We start from the raw sequence: 19,981 nt of genomic DNA, 5'->3' as shown, positions 1-19,981 counted from the left end.
TGGAGATGCCAAGGGTTAAACCTAGGACCATAGGAAGCTGCCATATACTGAGTCAGACCATTGGTCTATCTAGCTCAGTATTGTCTTCACAGCCTGGCAGCGGCTTCTCCAAGGTTGCAGGCAGGAGTCTCTCTCAGCCCTATCTTAGAGAAGCCAGGGAGGGAACTTGGAACCTTCTTCTCTTCCCAGAGTGCCTCCATCCCCTGAGGGGAATCTCTTCCAGTGCTCACACTTCTAGTCTCCCATTCATATGCAACCAGGGTGGACCCTGCTTAGCCAAGAGGACGAGTCATGCTTGCCACCACAAGACCAGCTCTCCTCTCTGCCTGCTAATCAGATGCTCTACTGCTGAACTACAAGTTACACTTGAAAGATAGAGTCCTGGTTCTCATGGAGGCAGAAAAGCCTGTCTCTAGGCGGTAGGGCTTCAAACGGTAGGTTGGGTCTCACGGGGTATCATACAGAAACATCCTCCAGACAGAAATCTCGACGCTGTGGAGATGGGTTCTAATGTAGCCTTCTGCCTGATGTGTTGGTTTTTTGTGCAAGAAATTTCTGGTATGAATGAGCACTGGGTCATATGGGCTGTTGAGCATTCTGCAGCTCAGAACCATCTCTGTGAAAATGAGGCCATATCTGTGGAGCAGACCCTGACTTGGTTCAGATGTGAAGACAAACTATAGTTGAACATTACGTGCAAGTTGCCTCCTTCCCTGACATGTGGGCAGTGGAAGGGGGTTTAAAGAGCTGAAGCCAGCATGAATGGTCCCCTTTGCTATCAGGGGCTGCCCTGGTTTGCATTTGAATGGGAACCTACATGTGTGAGCACTGTAAAATATTCCCCTTAGAGGATGGGGCCACTCTGGGAAGAGCACCTGCATGCTTGCATGCAGAAGGTTCCAAGTTCCCTCCCTGGCAGCATCTCTAAGATAGGGCTGAGAGAGACTCCTGCCTGCAACCTTGGAGAAACCGCTGCGAGTCTGTGTAGATAAAACTGAGCTAGAGAGACCAATGGTCTGACTCAGTATTTGGCAGCTTCCTATGTTCCTAAAGCTGTTTGTGGCTTGGAACAAGCCACACTTTCCTGATCCCTACCCCACCCCACCCCCTAATACAGGAAACTGCACACACGGCCTTTGACTGCTGTTGTAGTCCATTAAGCGAACTGTGGCTCATACAAATCACAGTTGTATTGAGACATAATAGGGAACTGTGACTTAAAAATGGTAAATGGAAGCTTTAGATCTCCTCTCCTTGTGCATGAAAGAGGAATGGGGGGTGGGGTGCGTGGGGAACATCCAAGCCATGCACGTAAAGTGGAATGGTGGTTCAGCATTAAGTTTGAACTGGACCACTGAGACAGATATACCAGATTTGCTGCACACTGTTATCTGACTGGCACATTTGCAAAGGATTCAGCGTAGACTTGTGAAGGTTGGGAAAGAGAAACGATTGAATGTTCCTGTCCCTGGTTTGGGCTCATCTGCAGCTCCTTTGGCCAACCTTTCATTCTTGATTCTGCCCTTTCCCCTTTTGCTGTGCACATGGTGATGCCATAACCCTTTTCTGTGTCACCTAGCTGTGCTCTCTCTCTCTTTTCTTGCCATCTCCCTCTCTGCTTCTAGGACAGGAAGCTGCTTTTATACAGAGTCAGACCATTGGTGCATCTAGGTCAGTATTGTCTACCCAGACGGGCAGCGGCTTCTCCAAGATTGCAGGCAGAAATCTCTCTCAGCCCTATCTTGGAGATGCTGCTAGGGAGGGAACTTGAAAACCTTCTGACTTTCCCAGAGTGGCTCCATCCCCTGAGGGGAATATCTTGCCATGCTCACACATCAAGTCTCCCATTCATATGCAACCAGGGCAGACCCTGCTTAGCTAAGGGGACAAGTCATGCTTGCTACCACAAGACCAGCTCTCCTTTTAAGGGCAGGGATAGGCACCTTGGCGGCTGTTGAACTACGACTCACAGCCACAACTTATTTTTCAACAGCTTTCCTAAGGGGAATACCTTAAAGCAGACGGAGCACACATGTGGCCACCCATCCATATGCAAACCAGGGCAGACACTGCTTAGCAAATGGAACACTTGGTGCTTGCTACCGCAAGACCAGCTCTTCCCCTCCAGCCACTCCTGTGGAATTTCACAATTAAAGCTCGTAGCAACTCGGTCCCTTCAGGAATGGAAGCTATGCCTTTTATTGCATTTTTCTTGGGAGCCTGGAAATCCGGCTTTGCACGGCCTGTAAGAAGCACAAGCTGCTGCTGGTGGTACGAAACGACAAGTTCACTTCTGGGTCTTGTTGCAACTTATTTTTAAAGGTCTTGCTAGTTGTCCTCCAAGTCTTGATGTTTCCTCTGTAACTTAATAGCTGAGGATGACGAAGAGATACGGATATATACAGGGCCATGGGGAGCAAGTGATAAACAGACAAAAAAGAACTCTGGAATTGGTCTAGACGGTAGGATTGTTACGTTTAATCCTCCGGAGGAGTCTTACTGCATGCATTCTGGAAGGATATTGAGAGCGGCTTTATAGCAATTCTGGCCACTGATCTACCCACTCCCATGATTTCAAAGCCATACACTGAGGCACCCGAGGGCTATGAGAGATGAACATATTCTGCAAGCCAGATGTATACACCTGTGGAGGAGGCTGCCTGTTGGTAAGGATGTGCATGGAACCGGCTGGCCCAGTTCAGTCTGAGGCCAGACCGGTCTCGAACCCAACTGGGCCAGTTTAGTCCGGCACCCCCTCAAACCCCCCCCCCCCCGGTTTGGTTTGGTTCGGTCCGGCGGGGTTCACGGACTGAAAATGCTTAATTTTTTAAAAAAAGTTTTTTTTTTTACCTTGTACTCCCAGGGGACAAGGTGTGTAAAATCTTCTTTTCAAAAAATTTTTAAAAGCATTTTCGGTCCGAACTCCCTGAACTTCGAGGGGGTGGGTTTGGTTCGTCCCCCAAACTGTCGAACCCCCCAACTGCTTTGCACATCCCTACCTGTTGGGTGTCTGTCTGATTCACCTCGGTGTTGCTCCCTTCCAGTCAGCTGCTACAGCAGTGATCTGGGCTGTATTTCAAGTGGGGGCTACTTTGGCCTTTCCATGTGGCAGCCATTTCCCCACTGGCTGAACTCTGCCCTTTCCGCCCAGTGTGCCCTTCAAAAGAGACGAAGCCCTCCCTTAAGAGCTCTGCAGGGAAAGTGCTGGGAAGGGCTACACTTCCCTGTACTCCATTCATGCCTTCCAAGGGGCTCAAGAGGGGTCAGTTTCCCTTTAGGAAGCCTACTGGTGCTGGGCGGGGCACAGCGCTGCACAGTAAGGATGGTCTTCTCAGTATGGTGCTGTGCAGAGTACTGTACTGACCTGAATCCAAGGCAAGGTCTCCCCCCACCCCAAGTTTTTTTAATATTAGAAATCAGGAGGTCATCTTAAATTCAGAGTCCTGTTCCTCTTGAGTTAATGCAGGTATAAAATTCAGTGAGTCACCCAGTGAATTTCACAGCTGAGTGGAGATTTGAACTCAGGTCTCCCCAGTCTTAGTCCAGCATTCCAGCCACTACAGCATGCTGGCCCCTTGCGTCAAATAAAATATATACCCAAGGTTCGACATGAGTTCCAGATTTTGAGTTACTTCAAGCAAGTAGGTAAGCTTTTTCCCTCCATGTCAGTATTATTGGGGGAAGGCATAAGCTCCCTAATTGCCTGCTTGGAGGCAGTGATGGGCTGAACGAGGGGTGATAATCTGAGACTGGATCCAGATAAGACAGAGGTACTTATTGTGCAGGGTCGGAACTTGGGAGACTGTTTTGATCGGCCAGTTCTGGATGGAATTTCACTTACCCAGGCCATGGGTATTTAAGAGAACGTTGTCTTTGACATGAGCCCCACTGCCCATTGAGATCGTCCAGAGAGGTTCATCTGAAGTTGCCACTAGGGATGTGCGAACCGACTCGAGCTGGTTTGCCATAAAACTTGGCTGGCTTGAGGGCTTGCCTCTGGCTTGCCCTCTAGCCTAACCAGACCCAGTTCGGCTTGAATTCGAGCCGAACCCCCAGATCTATCTATCTATTTATTTTAAGAAACTCATTGCCTCTGGGGGAAGTGTCTGCAGGGGAGGGGTCCTCTGGCGATTCCCACCCCTGCTGGCCTCCCCCCAGTCTCCAATTGACCCTGTCTTAGTCCATTTTCATCTCTGGGACTCTTTGTGCTGGGGGCGGCCATTGTGCATGGTGCACTGGCCATCTGCTTGACCCTGGACCAGGCTGACTGGAGCCTTCCTCCTGTAGTAGTGCACCCCAGAGGTGAGTTCCTTTTTTTAAAAAAATGGGGGTTTTGATAGAACCCCTGGACTGGCTCAAATTCGAGCCAAACCAGGGGGTGGTGGTGTCTGGGGGGCAGGGGAGAAGAACCAAACATGCTCGGTTCCATTCGAATCTGGTTTGGACTCGGACCAAACTGTGCGTACCAGTTTCATGCACAACGCTAGTTTCCACCGGCTCGTTTTGGGGCTATGCAGGGACAGACATTCTCTGTTGCCCCAAGACTCTGGAATGCACTCTCTGCTGAAATAAGTGTGTGTGTGTGGGGGGGTGCACATCTCTAAAAACTTCTAGAAAGTCCCTAAAGACTCTTTTTTTCACCCAAACTTTTTAACTTGACTGATTTTTAAATTGTGTTAAGGTTTTTATTTTTAATTTGCTTTACATTGTAAATCACCCAGAGATGGAAGTTTGGTCTACAAATTTTATAGATATAGATATCTAACCTAGATGGGATGTGGGATGGGGTGAGGGGACTTCATGTCCTCGAAGCTCAGAGATGGTGTGTGGAACCCGGCTCTAATGGGTATTCTGCATGATGTCTGAACCATCCACTTATGAGTGTTTACTTGGCATGAGGACTCCTCAGCAGTTATTCCAAGGCTCTGGACCACTTCCCGAGAGAAGCTCACCCCTTCCCATCCCCCAGCTGGCTTTCAAACTTTAGAAGGAAGCCACCTTCATCCAGAGTGCATGTGTTGAAATGGAGGGTTTCAATCTGAGTCTGGGTTGTTAATTTTGGTGGTGGTTTTTTTGTTCTTGCTTGCTTTCTGCTTCCAGTGTGTGTGTTTAGACAGTTTGGTTTGGCTTGGTTTATTTCATGTATTTGTTTTTATGTTGGGTTTGTTAGCCACTGTGTAGAGCCATGGCCTATAAGGCAAGAGATAAATAAATAAATAGTTTCATACTTGGTAGCCCATGCCTACAGATGTGAGATGCAGAAGGTGACATTTATGGAAGATGAGAAGCTGTGTACATAGCAACAACATTTTGCTCTCAATGTTCTGTGAGAACATGCTGGTCCTCCTTGTGTGTGTCTTTGTAGGCAAAAGTTGCAATTCATACACACGGTCATTGTTAATGACATGGTGTGCATTTGCACGGAGGAACGTATTCTTGAAAGGAAGTTTGCATTCTTGTATCAATGTGTCTCAATATTTCAAACCTCATGTAAAGACAGTCCTGCTGTATTGGGCTCAAGGCCCACCTGGTCCAGCATTCTGTTTCCCACTGTAGCCCACCAGATGCCTCTGGGAAGCCCACAGGCAAGAGATGAAGGAATGCCCTGCAACTAGTATTTAGAGACCTCTTGCCTCTGAGCCTGAAATTGCCCTCAAGACTAGTAGCCGTTGATAGAGCTGTCCTTCATGAATTTGTCTCTGACACTTTCAAAGCCATCCAGGCTGGTAGCTGTCACCACATCCTGGGGCAGAGGATTCCATAGGTTAATTATGCATTGTGTGAAAAGCTACTTCCTTTTGTTGGTCCTAAATTTCCTGACCTTCAGTTTCATGGGATGACCGTAAGTCCTCATGGTGCGAGAGAGTGAGAAAGTTCTCTATTCACTCTCTCCACACCATGCATAATTTTATACACTTCTATCATGTCTCCCCATAGTCGCCCTTTTCCAAAATAAAAAGCCTGAGGTGTTGTAGCCTTGCCTCATAAGGAAGGAGCTCCAGGCCCCTGATCATCTTGGTTGCCCTTCTTCTGCACCTTTTCCAGTTCTACAATGTCCTTTTTAAGATGTGGTGACCAGAATTGTACACAGTACTCCAAGTGTGGTTGCACCATAGTTTTGTATAAGGGCATTAGAATATTAGCCGTTTTATTTCCAGTCCCCTTCCTAATGATTCCTAGCATGGAATTAGCCTTTTTCACAGCTGCTATGCACTGAGTAGGCATTTTCAATGAGTACTTTCTCTCCCTGCAAAAGAGAAACTTCCCAGCATTTTATCAGCTTTCTGAGGGCATCTCTTTGTGCTTTTCTTCTTTTTCAGGGAGTGGAGCCACAGCAGTGGTACAGGCAGCCTACTGCAGCCCCAAGAAAGAGAAGGTGGCAATCAAGCGGATCAACCTTGAGAAGTGTCAGACCAGCATGGACGAGCTCTTGGTATGCGAATTCCATCCGTGTTCTTGCACAGCCTTGTTTGGGGTCTCTAAATTGCTGCATATCTAGGGTTTCTTGTGGCATCTCTTTCACGCAGTCACCTGCTAGCCTCTTAGGGTTTTGTTGGGATTACTTAGAGGGGAATGACAGTCCCAAGAGCTCATGGCTGTGGACAAAGTCTGAAAAACCAGCCTTGAAGAGTCTACAGCTGTCTCGTGTGGATTGCTCCATTGGCTTGACTTAGGCGAGAGAAAGGTGTGCACTCATGGAAAGCAGTTTCCGGAGGGGTGGGTTGCCCCCTGCCCCCTTTTGCTCTCTGGACATCAACCATTAAACTCTTTGGTTTAGTTCAGGTTCAGCTGTGAATACAGTTGATCCCCTTGTGATTCTAGCCAATAAATATCTTGTAACAGGTTCAGTTCCAGCTCACATGCTTAAATATGGTTCAAGCCACAATACTGGTTTCCAGGCTTGGATGAGAAATTTGTTATAGCCAAGTGTCTATCATAACCTAGAACAATACAGCATTCATTTAAAAACAACCACCACCACCACCCACACCAAGACTTCTGACTGGTGTTCAGTTTGTACTTTTTAATTACAGTGGGTTTCATCCTTGGAGCAGTTCGTGTTTGTTCTGTCCTGTTGCTTCCTGGCAGAGTATAGAAGCCCAGACCAACACAACATATTTAGTCTTCCCAGATATTGGTTTTACTTATTTGACTTACACAGTATATGCCACCATTCAATATACTTCCAAGGCACTATTCAGCAAAAAGCTAAGACAAATACTGTAAATCACAGCGTGTTGTAAAACAGTTAAGAACCAAATGATGTGAAGTTAAAATGGAACAGAATCTCATTTTAAGAAACTTCACTTTAGAAGGTACAGTGGAGAGGCAGATCTCAACCTGCCTCTGGAAGGAAGATGTGGAGGGAGTTGCACAGGAGTTGCTCTGCTCATGGCCCCGCCACTGAGTGAGATTCAGTTGGCAGGGACAAGTGACAGGGCCTTTTTGGTTGTGGCCTGCCCTCCCAGATGAGCTTTGTCATGCTCCCTCTCTTAGGGTAAAAAAACACACACCTTAAAGCCTTCCTGTTTAGAGAGGCTTTTTAATGTGTTTTACTACAGTCTGGTTTGTTTTAATGTTTTTTGTTCTACTGTGTGTGTTGTTAAATTTTATATATTTACTGTTGTGAGCTGCCCTGAGTAGTATTGTACTGGTGGGCTGGGATATATATATTTTTAAATAATAATAAACATCTGCTCCCAGACAATCTGGAAAAAGATTGGCAGCTACAGGTGACCCAAGATGGCTTGCTGCCTGGGGCAAAGGACAACATGATGCCCTCCCACCTGTGGGCAGCTGTTTAACATATCCAGGCCATACTGCTAAGGCAGCACATACAAGTGCACTCAGACTAGGCTAACAAGCCAGCCTAGTGACAAGGGTGCTCCTAGCTCAAGCTGGGGTGGAGAAGAGGTGAAAGGCATGCACCCACATGGGTCAAGGAAGGCTGGTGACGGTGGGGCCCATGGGGGCAGAGGACCAGAACTTGCCACTTCCTGTGTCCCTTCTCACACGGACACTTGAGGTGACTGTCTCATCCTGCCCCATGGAAGGACTGCCCTGCTGCCTTGTACCTGTTCACTGCCAAATGGTAGCATTGTGTGCTCGTGCGTTCTGTTAGGGGCCTGTGAATGTAACAACCTTGTTGAGAGTTCTGAATATCTTAATTTGAACTTTTTTTTTAAAGGGTTCTATTCAGTTCCAACCAACTTTCAAATAATGGCTCGAAATGGCTTAGGTCAGAGGTTCCCAACCTGTGGCCCTCCGGGTGTTGCTGAACTTCAACTCCCAGCATCCCCAGCCACAGTAAATTGAGGCTGGGGGTGATGTAGTTCAGCAACATCTGGAGGACCATAGATTGGGAACGCCTGGTTTATGTTGCCTTGACTCATTGTTTGCTAATGCTCCTGCAGTGTTTCCTAAACCTTGGATACTGTGGCACAGGGGTTTGTTCCCCTGGATTAAAACTTGGAGGTTTCAGTCTCTCAATCTGAAACACAAATTCTCTTGCAGCTTCCAGTACAATGTTCAGGCACTCGAGAGCCCCAGGACAACTTGGTGAAGACTGCTTCCCCGTTTCCCTTTGGCCTTCTTGGTTAGGGTTTAGGGGCGAGATTACACTTTCTGGGCAGTGGTGATGCTGGACAGGGGCTGGAATCCCCTGTCCTTGTCAGCTGTTGTGTAGGCTGTGTTGGGGAACCCTGGTGCCTCTTGACTTGAAATGATGTTGGTGACTATATTGACATAGAGTGGAATAAGGCTTTCCCACTTTGATGGACAGTTAAAAGATCCACTGCTTCCCACAGTTAGGATCCACTGCTAACTGGGCAAAGAAACCCCATTGAAAGTCATGGCGCTCTCATAATTAGCAGGGAAGAGTAGTGGATCCTGCAGTGCATCCTGCAGTGGCTGTTGCTGGTGTGTACCTGGGGTTTCTTTTTAGAATGGAAACCCTTTTGAGGGTAGGGAACCATCTTCTTCGTTTGCTATGGAAACCAGTTCAAACCTTGGTTGAGAAGAGGAATATGTCACTTGATTTTTCAAGACACACTTTGGCCCCTCTTGTGTGCCTGTGTACTATTATTCTCCATTGCAGCTTCACAGCAGTCCACTTGTTTGCTCCCCAACTCCATGGAGTCAGCTTTCCTGACTCCATAGTCCTATCATAGGAAATAGAAATTCTTCCGTCTATCTCTGTGTTGTCCACACTTAAGGATGGCACTTCTTCAAGGTTTCAGGCAGGATTCTTTCCCAGCCCTACCTGGAGAAGTTGCCAGCGATTGAATCTGGGCCCTTCTGCATGCAAAGCAGATGTTCTGAGCTATGGATCCATTGAGTCCCTGATGGGCTACATGTGGCGAGAAGCCAGGCCCTAAGGCAGGGGTGGCTAAGCTGAGGTTCTCCAGCTGTAGCTGGAATAAAACTCGCATCATCCTCATCCTGCAGCAGGGGATGACAGGAGTTGTAGTCGCCCCAAAACTCAGCGTGGCCAGCCCTGCCCTGAAGCAATTGCCCTTCTTGGTTTTTATCCCATTGTGCTTGAACGCATTCCATGTGCATTATATCCTTTCACTGCCTCCCATTGCTCTCTAATTCAATAATCTGCATTACCTCTTGAGCGGGAAAATAGCATTTACCGGTTCCTGGCTCAAAGGGCTATTCAGAAGGCTTTGCAGCAGAAAACTTAGTATGTAATTTTTGGGTAAAACTCCTAATTAAGTATCTTAATCTCCAGCTGACCCACTCCTCCAAAATACCTCCTGTTTCATTGCTGTCCCATTCATTAGCTGATGAATTGCTGCTTTTCTTCTTTCTTCCCAATTAGGTGACCTGATGGGCAGATAGGTCTTGTTTGTGGGCTTTTCAGCAAGGAAGCAAACTCCTCCCCCCCCTTCGTGGATGCAGTAGAACAGCAAACAAAGTTGAGTTCTCATATTGCAGCCTAGCATAACCCTCTTGGGGTCAGGAACATGGGGATTTTCCACCTTTAATGATTCTGAGCCTCTTCTCTCCAGCCAGCTCGTCAAGGGCTGCCACCTCCCATAGGAACCTGCCTGAGCCTTCAGATTGGTTTCGGAGGTCCTCCTCTATGACCTATCACCATGGGAGGTACAACTGATGGATACAAGGGAGAAGGCTTGGTTGATCAGCCTTGTGTCTCATCATGATCCACCAAAACTCTAGAATGCCTTCCTGGGGGCGATCCACTGTGCTCCCTTTTTTCCTGCTTTAAGGCAAGTTTTGAGAATTCATCTGCAAAACCAGTTAATACCTTGGACCATTGTGCCTGGGGATGATGGGAATTGTAGTCCAGCCACATATGAGGACCCAGAATTGGAAACCCCTTGCTAGAGCAGATATCTTAACTGAACAGGGGTTGGACTAGAACAGCAATAGGCGATGTGTAGCTTCCCAGATGTTGCTGAACTACAAACCCCATCATCCCCACCACAGTTTGTTACAGCTGGGGATCAGCAACACCTGGAGAGCCACATGTTGCCTACTCCTGGACTAAAGATCGCCAAAGTCCCTTCCAATTCTGCAGTTCTTTGAGGCTATACTTATGATTCATTTGGCAATGGACTTCTAAAAATTTAATTTTTCCCTTTGATACATGTGCTCAAAAGGCCAATAGGCTTGATTGATTTGATTTATATGCTGTTTTTCATTAAAATAATCTCAAAGCAGTTTACAATATAATTAAAACAATGCATAATTAAAATATAAAAGTACAGATAATATAAATATAAAAATATCATTTCTATTTAAAAATTTAAAAACCCATTTAAAACAATGAAAACACAAAGCAGCAGCAGGAAAACACAAAGCAATAGCAGGAAAAACAATACTCTCATTTAAAATTCTGGGTGAAGAGCCACATCTTTTCTTGGGTCCCATCTTGGAAGAGGAATTTCTTCTTCAGTCACTGAAGAGGTTTTCCCTTCAATGTGTGAGAGGAAGCAATGCCCATTCTTCCAGCAGATATCCACAGTTTAGGTTTGCTGTCGGCCTTTAAGAGAGCCCTAAAAACTTACTTGTTTGGCCTGGCCTTCAAAGGTTTTTTTTAAAAAAGTATTTTAATTGGTTTTAAATGGTTTTGGATTGTGTTTAAATTGGTTTTTATATTGTTTTGAGCACTGTGTTTTAAATGGTGTGTGTTTTTGTGTGTCTTTAAACTCGTTGTGCACTGCCCAGAGCCTTTGGGTGGGGCGGTTTATAAATATAATAAATGAAATAAATAATAATAAATCCTAAAACAGTGGGTGGGTTTACACGGCCTGCGGAATGTCAGTAAGCTGGAAATGGAAGTTTCCAGCAACCTGGGAAACAGGTTGCTGTCAGGCATGATGTATGAACCTGCCAACCTCCGATTCACAGCTGGAGTTACTGACTACTCCCCGATTTCAGCCTGAGATCTGCAACCAAGGGCTGAAGTTGTCCTGACCAAGTCGTTAAGAAGTTGATAACTCTGACCACAAACCGGAGGTCGGTGTGCTCGCCTGCCACACCTCACGGGAATGCATGCTTCCTGGGAGCTTCTAGTCTCCAGTTCAACAACATTCAATGGGTTGTCTGAACCTGCCCAATGCTTGCCACAATTGTTTGCATTGCCTTGTAAGGTCTCAATTTTATGAGTTGTTTTACTGTTCTTAAAGTAATTTATCCTGGATGCTTGTATACTGTTTTATTGTGTGTAAGTATCAGTCACTATTTGTGTATATTAGTTATATTTGTTCTGATTTTTATCTCTTGGCTGGCCAACGGCTGTAATAAAAACTGACTGACTTGTACGCAGATGACACGATCACTTAATCAACCAAAATCTCTAACAAAAGGAGAGCCCTGGTTCTGATGGTGCTTATTAGAAACTGTAAAGGCTGCTTGAAAAACCCCAAACCTTAGTACCACTGTGTAGAGAAACTTGGGACCGTTGGAGCAAAGAGAAATGCAGGAATGACTGAGGAGGATTGAATTGGTGCCTCTTTGGAGGACCAATTGTGTGTCCTGTGAAAGCCCCGTTATCCCTGCAGCTACTGTGCTGATCAAGGGGGGATCCAGACTCAGTTGCCAGCTTGCAACACATTCCTCTCTGTCTCTAGGCAACAAAATCCTAGCTTTTGTGTGACATCAAAAGCTCTGGCCTCTGCACCTCAGGGGTGTGGGGTATAGGCATCGAGAATAGAATGGGGGGTGGGGGTGGCAACCAAGCCAACCTCAAGAGCAAGCTTGGGAAATATTCACGTTGGTGAGAATTAAGCCCTGTGTGTGTGTTTTTTTGTTTATACACTGCTGTTGAACAAAAAAGTGGTTTACATAGAAAAGGGCTCATCTTCTAAAAAGGTAGATATCCCGAATAGCCACCGGAGGGATGGCCACCGGCTCTCTCCTGGTTAAGTATAATTGCCAGTTTGAAAGGTGCCTCTTGGCTCAGTTAGCTGAGATCACAGCTGGCTTTTAGACCTGTGCAGTGAGGTTTTTTCTCCACTCTTGTATTAAATCCAATCTGTTGCAATGGTAGGAGGTGTGAGAAGCTTCTACCATTTTGAACTGAAATGAGTACGGCACCTATGGCGAAGTGAATTTTCCAAGCATTGAGGGTAGGAAGTTGTCCCCTCTGGACTCATTTAAATGTAAGGATTGGAGACCCCCCCCCCAACCACCTTGTGAGGTCGGTCAGTACTGGCACCCTATGCTAACAGTAAAGTTGTAAAGTCAATTTCGACTCCTGGTGCCCACAGAGCCCTGTGGTTGTCTTTGGTAGGAGGGGTTTACCATTGCCATCTCCCACACAGTCTGAGATTATGCCTTTCAGCATCTTCCTATATTGCTGCTGCCCAATATAGTACTAGTGGGGATTTGAACCGGCAACCTTCTGCTTGTTAGTCAAGCATTTCACCACTGCGCCACTTAAGGTGACACAGTACTGTAATGGTATCAGCCTATGGGGTGCTGACGGTAACAGTCATGTAAGAAAGACTTGCTTAAATTTGGTTGCTCCTCTTGGGACTGCAGCTGGTGCAATTTGAGATTTTGTTCTTGAAGTTGGCTATATATTTTTAATAGGGCTTTCGACCGATTAATCACCTGCCTTTTGAAAACCATTACTAAATGGATTTCATAACTCGTTCAATCTGCATATTACCAAAACCTCTGTTTAAGTGCCTTTTTAAGATACTGAAGAAAGTGAAACAACTTTCAATTTAATAAGACACCTCTCTTTTGTCAGAAGGCTTACCATATGTCGCTTTTATTCTCCAGTACTATAATGTACCAGAACCAAAGTAGTCTCAAACACTCAACAAGTGCTTTTAATTAGTAGATCCAGCAGTTGGTTGATTAAAGTTTTAGTTAACTGGTCTAATAACTAGAGATTGCAGCCCTAATTCTTACCATTGGCAATTTGAATATGATCCACCCCAAAACCAGTGATGTGGGTTTTTCGGAAAGCTTTGAATTGGAAAAATTTTCCAGTGACCTAAATAGATTGGGATCTGCCTTGGCATGTTTGCTGGACCTTTTGTTTAATAAACAAAACAATTAATTAATAATCTATATTTTACGTGCTGTGTAATACTTAATAGCATTTGTATAGCGCTTTGAATGTGCAAAGCACTCTACATGTATTATCCTAATATTACTTACAGGGCTAAGGAGTATATCCTCTCTGTACTGCAGCTGAGGCTGAGTAGGAGCACAGCTTGCCTAAGGCCACCTAGTGAGTTCATGGAAAAAGCAAGATAGGAACCAGGAAAGTCCTGATTGGCAGCTCGGTTTCTTAGCCTCTATGCTACACCAATTCTCAGAATATCTCTATACAAGATTGGTATAAATATCTCAAATGTTTTTGGTAGACAAAGGCAGGCATTCCCAACTTTGGTCTCCAGATGTTGTTGGACTACAACTCCCATCATCCCCAGCCATTCTAGTCCAGCAGCAGCTGTGGACTCAAAGCTGAGCACCCCTGCTCAAAGTTATTTCAGCTGAAATATTTGATGATCAAAACATCTCAACAAAGCACACTGAATGTGGCTTTTTAAATGCCCATACTAATTCAAGGCTTGACTTGCAAAAGATTTTAATTGGAATTGAAAATGTATTCAGACCTAGCAATTCAGTAGCATATGATTCCTTACATTGTTTAACTTAAAAGGGGGGGGGGAATGAAGACACTGAAAATCAGTATGAAGATAAATGTGTCTTAAAAAGCTTTGCATGTGTTCCATGCATGTGTGCTTCCTTTCTGAAAAGGGGAATTTTTCAGCTCCCTATTGGTGTGTGTGAAAGGACAGCTTGGGTCATGCTAGCACAGGGGTGGGGCCAACCTGGCTCTAATGGAGTTCATCAACAGCTGGAGGGTCAAGTTGGCCCACCCCTGTGCTAGTATGTTTGCAGTTGATTGCTTCCCTTAGATTCCCGAAGGCCCATCGACAGAGTCTGGCACCTAATATGATAAAGAAGTTTGAAAACGGGCTTACGCAGAGAGAGCATTTAGGAGAAGACACCCCCGTCCCTTTCCTTCCCTTAGAAGGATTTTGCCCGAGAGAGAGAGAGAAGTTGGGTTGGTATGGTGAGCCTGTCTTGCAGGCACTTAGTTTTGATCCTTTTTAAGTCTCTCAAAATATATGTGACCTGCTGTAACCCTCACACCTTCTTGTCGTGTGGCGGTTTGCGATGGCGACGTGTTTATAATTAACAGGCATGCATTTCTAGATGAATGCTATCTTCATACACGGTGGCAGCGTTTTAAATTTAGCAGGCCGGGGTTTGCCCACACTGGGGATTAGTGTGGGAGATTTAGCATGGAAATATGCACGCAGTAACTCAAGGACACCTTGGCTGTTAAGCAGAGCAAGGGGGAGGAAAAGAGACAATTGTTGATTAGAGATGTGTCTCCCAGAAATGTGAGTATTGGGTTGCCCTTGTAGAATACAATAATTGAGATTTGAAGCTAGGAACTGTGCTTAAATTAGAAACATAGGAAGCTACCTTCTATCGAGTCAGACCATTGGTCCATCTAGCTCAGTATCATCCACACAGACTGGCAGCGGCTTCTCCAAGGTTGCAGGCAGGAATCTCTCTCAGCCCTCTCTTGGAGATGCTGCCAGGGAGGGAACTTGGAACCTTCTGCTCTTCCCAGAGTGGCTCCAACTCCTGAGGGGAATATCTTACAGTGCTCATATGTAGTCTCCTATTCAAATGCAAACCAGGGCAGACTTGATCCCCTTAGCAAAGGGGGCAATTCATGCTTGCTGCCACAAGACCAGCTCTTCCGATTGAGCTAGTTCATGGGTCCCCAACCTGTGGTCCTCAAGATGTTGCTGAACTACAACTCGTATCAGCTTCTGTCACAAATGGTTCATCAGCATCACGAGGACCACAGGTTGGGGACCCATGAACTAAGGGATATTTCCAGTGGTGGCTTCCATGTAGGCTCCTAAGAAAACTCCTCTTGCATTGCTCTTGCAGCCCTCGTCAAGTTGTCTTGCAGCCCTAAAACTTGGGTGCAGCACCAGTGGTGAAGCAATGTTGGCAGTGGCCCATCAGGGCGATGTGAGCCCAGTGCAGTAATGTCAGGTGCTGGAGTGGTGATGTCATTAGACTGATTTGCAGCCCTGCAAAGGGAGGCAAGCTGGTGGCACTGGGTCAGTGGTCCTGTGGGGGCTACGGAGGTGAGCAGCAGGGGAGGCTGTGGAGGGGGAGTGGCAGGCCCCTGGGTTATGCACCCGGAGGTCCCTGGTGGCGCCCCCTCTTTGGTTCTGCATGATGGTCTGTGTGCTCTGCCCACGTTTGTTAAATTATAGATCTGTCCTGAGCCACACTACCCTTTGTCCCATCATGGGGGTGGACTCCCTTCCTTCCTTGCTCACTCCCCCTCCTGGTCATGTCTGTCTGGCTCAGGCAGGCAATGGATTGACACAGCCAGGACCTTTCTTGCATGCTCCTCCTGGCCGTGTCTGTCCGCGGCCACACTTAAATTTCCCAGCACTATGCTGGACCCGGGGATTGGTTGAGCCCTGTTCTCTCCAGCCCTTCCTCCAAGGACCTGACTGTGGCTTGCAGGCTTCCCCCTGCGTTCCCACTTTTATCCACACAACACCCTGTACTTGGACTGAGATGTTGTGACTGGCCTGAGGTCGCCCAATTAGCTTCTTGGCTCATCAAGGGTTGGTATCGGCTTCTCTTGGGTCGCAACATTTCTCTCTTTGCACTCTCTCTATTCCATGCATAATCGTATACATCTCTATCATGTCTCCTTGTAGAAGTCTCCTCTTTTCCTAAGTAAAGAGCCCCAGATACTGTAGCCTTGCCTCATACGGAAGGTGCTCCAGTCCCCTGATCATCTTGGCTGCCCTCTTCTGCACCTTTTCCAGTTCTACAATGTCCTCCTTAAGATACAGTGACCAGAACTGTATGCAGTACTGCAATTGTGGCTGCACCATAGACCTGTATAACATATAATATAATATTAGTATTTTTATTTTCAGTCCCCTTCCTAATGATCCCTAGCATGGAATTTGCTGGGATATGCCAACCCATGGATTAATTCCTCTGCTTCCGCACCTGGCAACCAAGTTAAATCACAAAAGCTTATGGTTAGAGGTATGGATTTTCCAGAAAATTTTGAATTGTCAATTTTTTTGGGGGGAATTGCCATGCAATTTTCCTCATTTGCATTATTTTTTCTCAGTTACTATACAAATTTTCCTGATGCCCTAAATAGATTATGATCTGTGTTGACTTCCCCTGTGTGTGTGTGTGTGTATTTGTGTATTCCACCATATTAATTTTCTCCTCACAGTATCTCTGTTTTCAAATAGCCAAGTAGAAATGAAAAATCTTCCTTTGAAAAACATGGGAAACAATCCCTGCTTACCATCTTGAAGGTGCTATAGAACTGCTTTTTATTTGTTTATTAATTTGTTATATTTCTATACTGCCTCATCCAAATGGCTCTGGGCAGTGCACGACAATAAAAATAAAACCCACAGATCAATCCTTTTTAAAAATGATCGTCACAGAACAATTTAAAAACAGCATAAAACCATGAACAATTGAAACATTCAAAACAGTTTAAATACCCTGGATGGCCAGGCCAAACAGATAGGTTTTAAGGGCTCTCCTGAAAGCCAGCAATGAACTCAAACTATGGATTTCTGCCGTAGTTCTTGCCACAGCAGGTAAATGTAGTTAACCCTTTTGCACTTTGACTGTAAGAATTCCTGACATAATAGATGTGTAAGTGCAAAGAGTTCTCACCGTTGGGCTCTTTGGGGTCTAAACACTCGGAAAATGCTACCAGCAGGCACTTGCTTTTCAACAAGATAACTGAAATGCCTTGAAATCCAGATCCTAGACGTCTTGTTTCTGTTGAGTGCAACATGATCAGCCGTGTGCATATTGTGCAACTGTAACTGCTGCACCCTTGGAACAGCGCCACTGTCTGGGCCTCTGGGAGGTGGAAAGTTGAAGCTCATCTGGGCGCTCCGAGAGGGACTCCTTGGGACGCGAGAGTCTGAGCTTAGAGCTGAGCAGTCTTAATTACTCTGCAGACTGATGCCTGTCACAGCTTAGCACCCACGTCAGAACTGGGGGAATGGGAAAGCCCTGGCCTCTGCGCAGGAAGATGCATCCTGCTTGTATCTCTTGCTTCCGTCCGTATCACATGAGCAGTCAGAGAATCCAGTGGCTAGAAGGATTGTGTTTTGGACTGTTGCCATGTTAGATGATATGGCCAGTTCATTGTAGGAGTTCTGCTTGGCTGCTCTACTGATTGGATTTTGCATTTGAGTATAGTTCTGAAACAAAAGGCTAGCTTCTGTTTTTATGTGGTGCACATCAGTCTTAAGAATCACTCTCCTTTCTCTTTCCCGGGAGAACACATCTCTCCTAAAATGGCCCTTGTCTGAAGTTTTTTGAGTGTTGGTATTAAAAATGCACTTTTAAGATCAGTGCATTTTTTCAGGATGTTAAAAGGAGTTTTTTTTTTAAAAAAAAACACCCACTATTCATCTGACTAGTGGCTTATAAGTGTTGCAGCCTTGAATTTACTGCTTTGGGTCACGTGTCTGGAGAGAGAATATAATTTGGAATGCACTGCCGTCAACTATCAGAAATACTCAATCTTCTATAGTTGGAATGATCCATGGAAAAGTGTCTTTCTGGGGCAAAGGACCTCTTTCGAAGCCTGAAATTGAGCAGGAGAGATCGGTGCTAAATTCTTGGTGAGTTTTACTGCTCTGAAGTTTATGGTTCATTTGAGTTCAGGAATATGTGTGTGACACCCCCCCCCCATTTCCTCATGAGCGGGAATCCATAAGCATAAGGTGAACCTATGCAGCTTGGTAGATATGAGACTGAATTGTGGACCAGAAATTACCCAGCCCAAATCTCATCTCAAGTATATGTGTAGGACACTGGATGCTGGACTAGATAGGCCTTGGGCCTGATCCAGCAGGGTTGTTCTTAGGTTCTTATAGTTGCTATCACTTATTTTGCTGTGTAAAATGCTTTGAGAACTTTTGTTGAAAAGTAGCATGCACGTAAGAGTACTACTACTATGTGGACTTAAACAAGATACTATAACCTCTGTGTACCCTACCAATTCTTGAAATGGGATATTATCGATTTTCCCACATTTATATTCGCCTTTCATCCGGACATCCCAACATAGTTTACAGAGATGTTAAAAACTTAATGTAAAACTATAATGAAAGTTCAAGAGTGTTAATTTTGCAACTTGCTCTCGCAGAGTTGGGGTTCTCGTCGTGAACGTTTTGCCCACCTAGCTGGGGGTGTCAGCCTCTGGCACTCATAGGAGCAGATAATCCTTCCGTGTTCCAATAAGTTGGGTATATTCATAAATATCCGAGAAGCTCCAGCTTCTTTACTTCACAAGGTGCTGTGGAAACCTGCAGCCAGAGGTAACGGGGCCTCTGCTTGCCAGTTCATTGTTGCAAGGTTCATTGTTTGCACAGGTCAGCAGAACCTTTTCCTGAGTTACTCCTCGAGCAGGGTTCCCCAGGTGCTGTTGACTACAACTCCTATAGTCCTTGTCCCTTGTGGCTGAGGAAGGTGGGAGCTGTAGTCTAACATCATCTGGGGTCCCAAGTCCCCGACAGCCTCTGTTCTAGCAGTTTTCTGAGTGGACATGATGGGCACGAGAGCTTCTTGCGGAGCCTTTGTGAGCAGAGACACGGAAATAGGGCTGTATTAAAGCTTTACTATAATCTCTGTACAGCACTGGAAAAAATAATAGAAGGCAACATCCCCATTAATGATTCATATCCTCACCATTCCATTTTGCAGAAATAAGTCTCTTCTATTTCTTCCATTATGGAATCGACCTTATTTCGGATACTAAGTGTTTCCCCACCCTCAATAGAGCCATGATGCATTTTCCCCCTCCTTGCACATCAGCACGTGACCACGGTCCTGCTTTTTTTGCTCTTCTTGGCAGCTTAGCCATGACCCTTGGAAATTGGAGGAGACTTTTAAATATACATAACAGGGCCAAATTTATTTATTTTTACATTTTATGTCCCGCTCTTCCTCCAAGGAGCCCAGAGCAGTGTACTACATACTTAAGTTTCTCCTCACAACAACCCTGTGAAGTAGGCTAGGCTGGGAGAGAAGTGACTGGCCCAGAGTCACCCAGCTAGTCTCATGGCTGAATGGAGATTTGAACTCAGGTCTCGCCGGTCGTAGTCCAGCACTCTAACCACTACACCATGCTGGCTCATAGCAGTTTATGTACCTGAAATCACAGTAGCACTGTCCTACGAACTTGAAGGCGGACTCACAAGGAAGTATGTGGTACCTTCTCCATAAGTTTGTTCTATAGTCTTTTGCCATGGGAAATAAAGGTCCTCCTCTCCTCTGCTTTCCACCTCCCTGCCTTCATCCATGTTGCCCTTGCTGAGGAGTTTCAAAGGGCCAGTTCATACCGCTAGATTCTGCTGAATGTTACGCTTCGCCTGCA

The 19,981-nt window shown here is 45.8% G+C and overlaps 1 protein-coding gene across 2 annotated transcripts in view; it reads left to right on the top strand.

Annotated features, from left to right (window-relative positions):
- OXSR1 (oxidative stress responsive kinase 1) overlaps positions 1-19,981 on the top strand; it is a 124,870-nt gene that overhangs the window by 21,168 nt on the left and 83,721 nt on the right. The window contains exon 2 of one of the 2 annotated variants that reach the window (XM_053262435.1): positions 6,321-6,433. In XM_053262435.1, the coding sequence (XP_053118410.1) occupies positions 6,321-6,433 (113 nt within the window). Of the gene's footprint in view, positions 1-6,320; positions 6,434-18,085; positions 18,225-19,981 lie in introns of those variants that run through there. The other variant, XM_053262436.1, reaches the window with a different exon arrangement.

Source organism: Hemicordylus capensis, chromosome 6, assembly GCF_027244095.1.
Source record: "Hemicordylus capensis ecotype Gifberg chromosome 6, rHemCap1.1.pri, whole genome shotgun sequence".
Classification (NCBI taxonomy): domain Eukaryota; kingdom Metazoa; phylum Chordata; class Lepidosauria; order Squamata; family Cordylidae; genus Hemicordylus; species Hemicordylus capensis.
The sequence above is the reverse complement of the archived record's forward strand: the minus strand, read 5'-3'. Positions and strand labels throughout refer to the sequence as shown.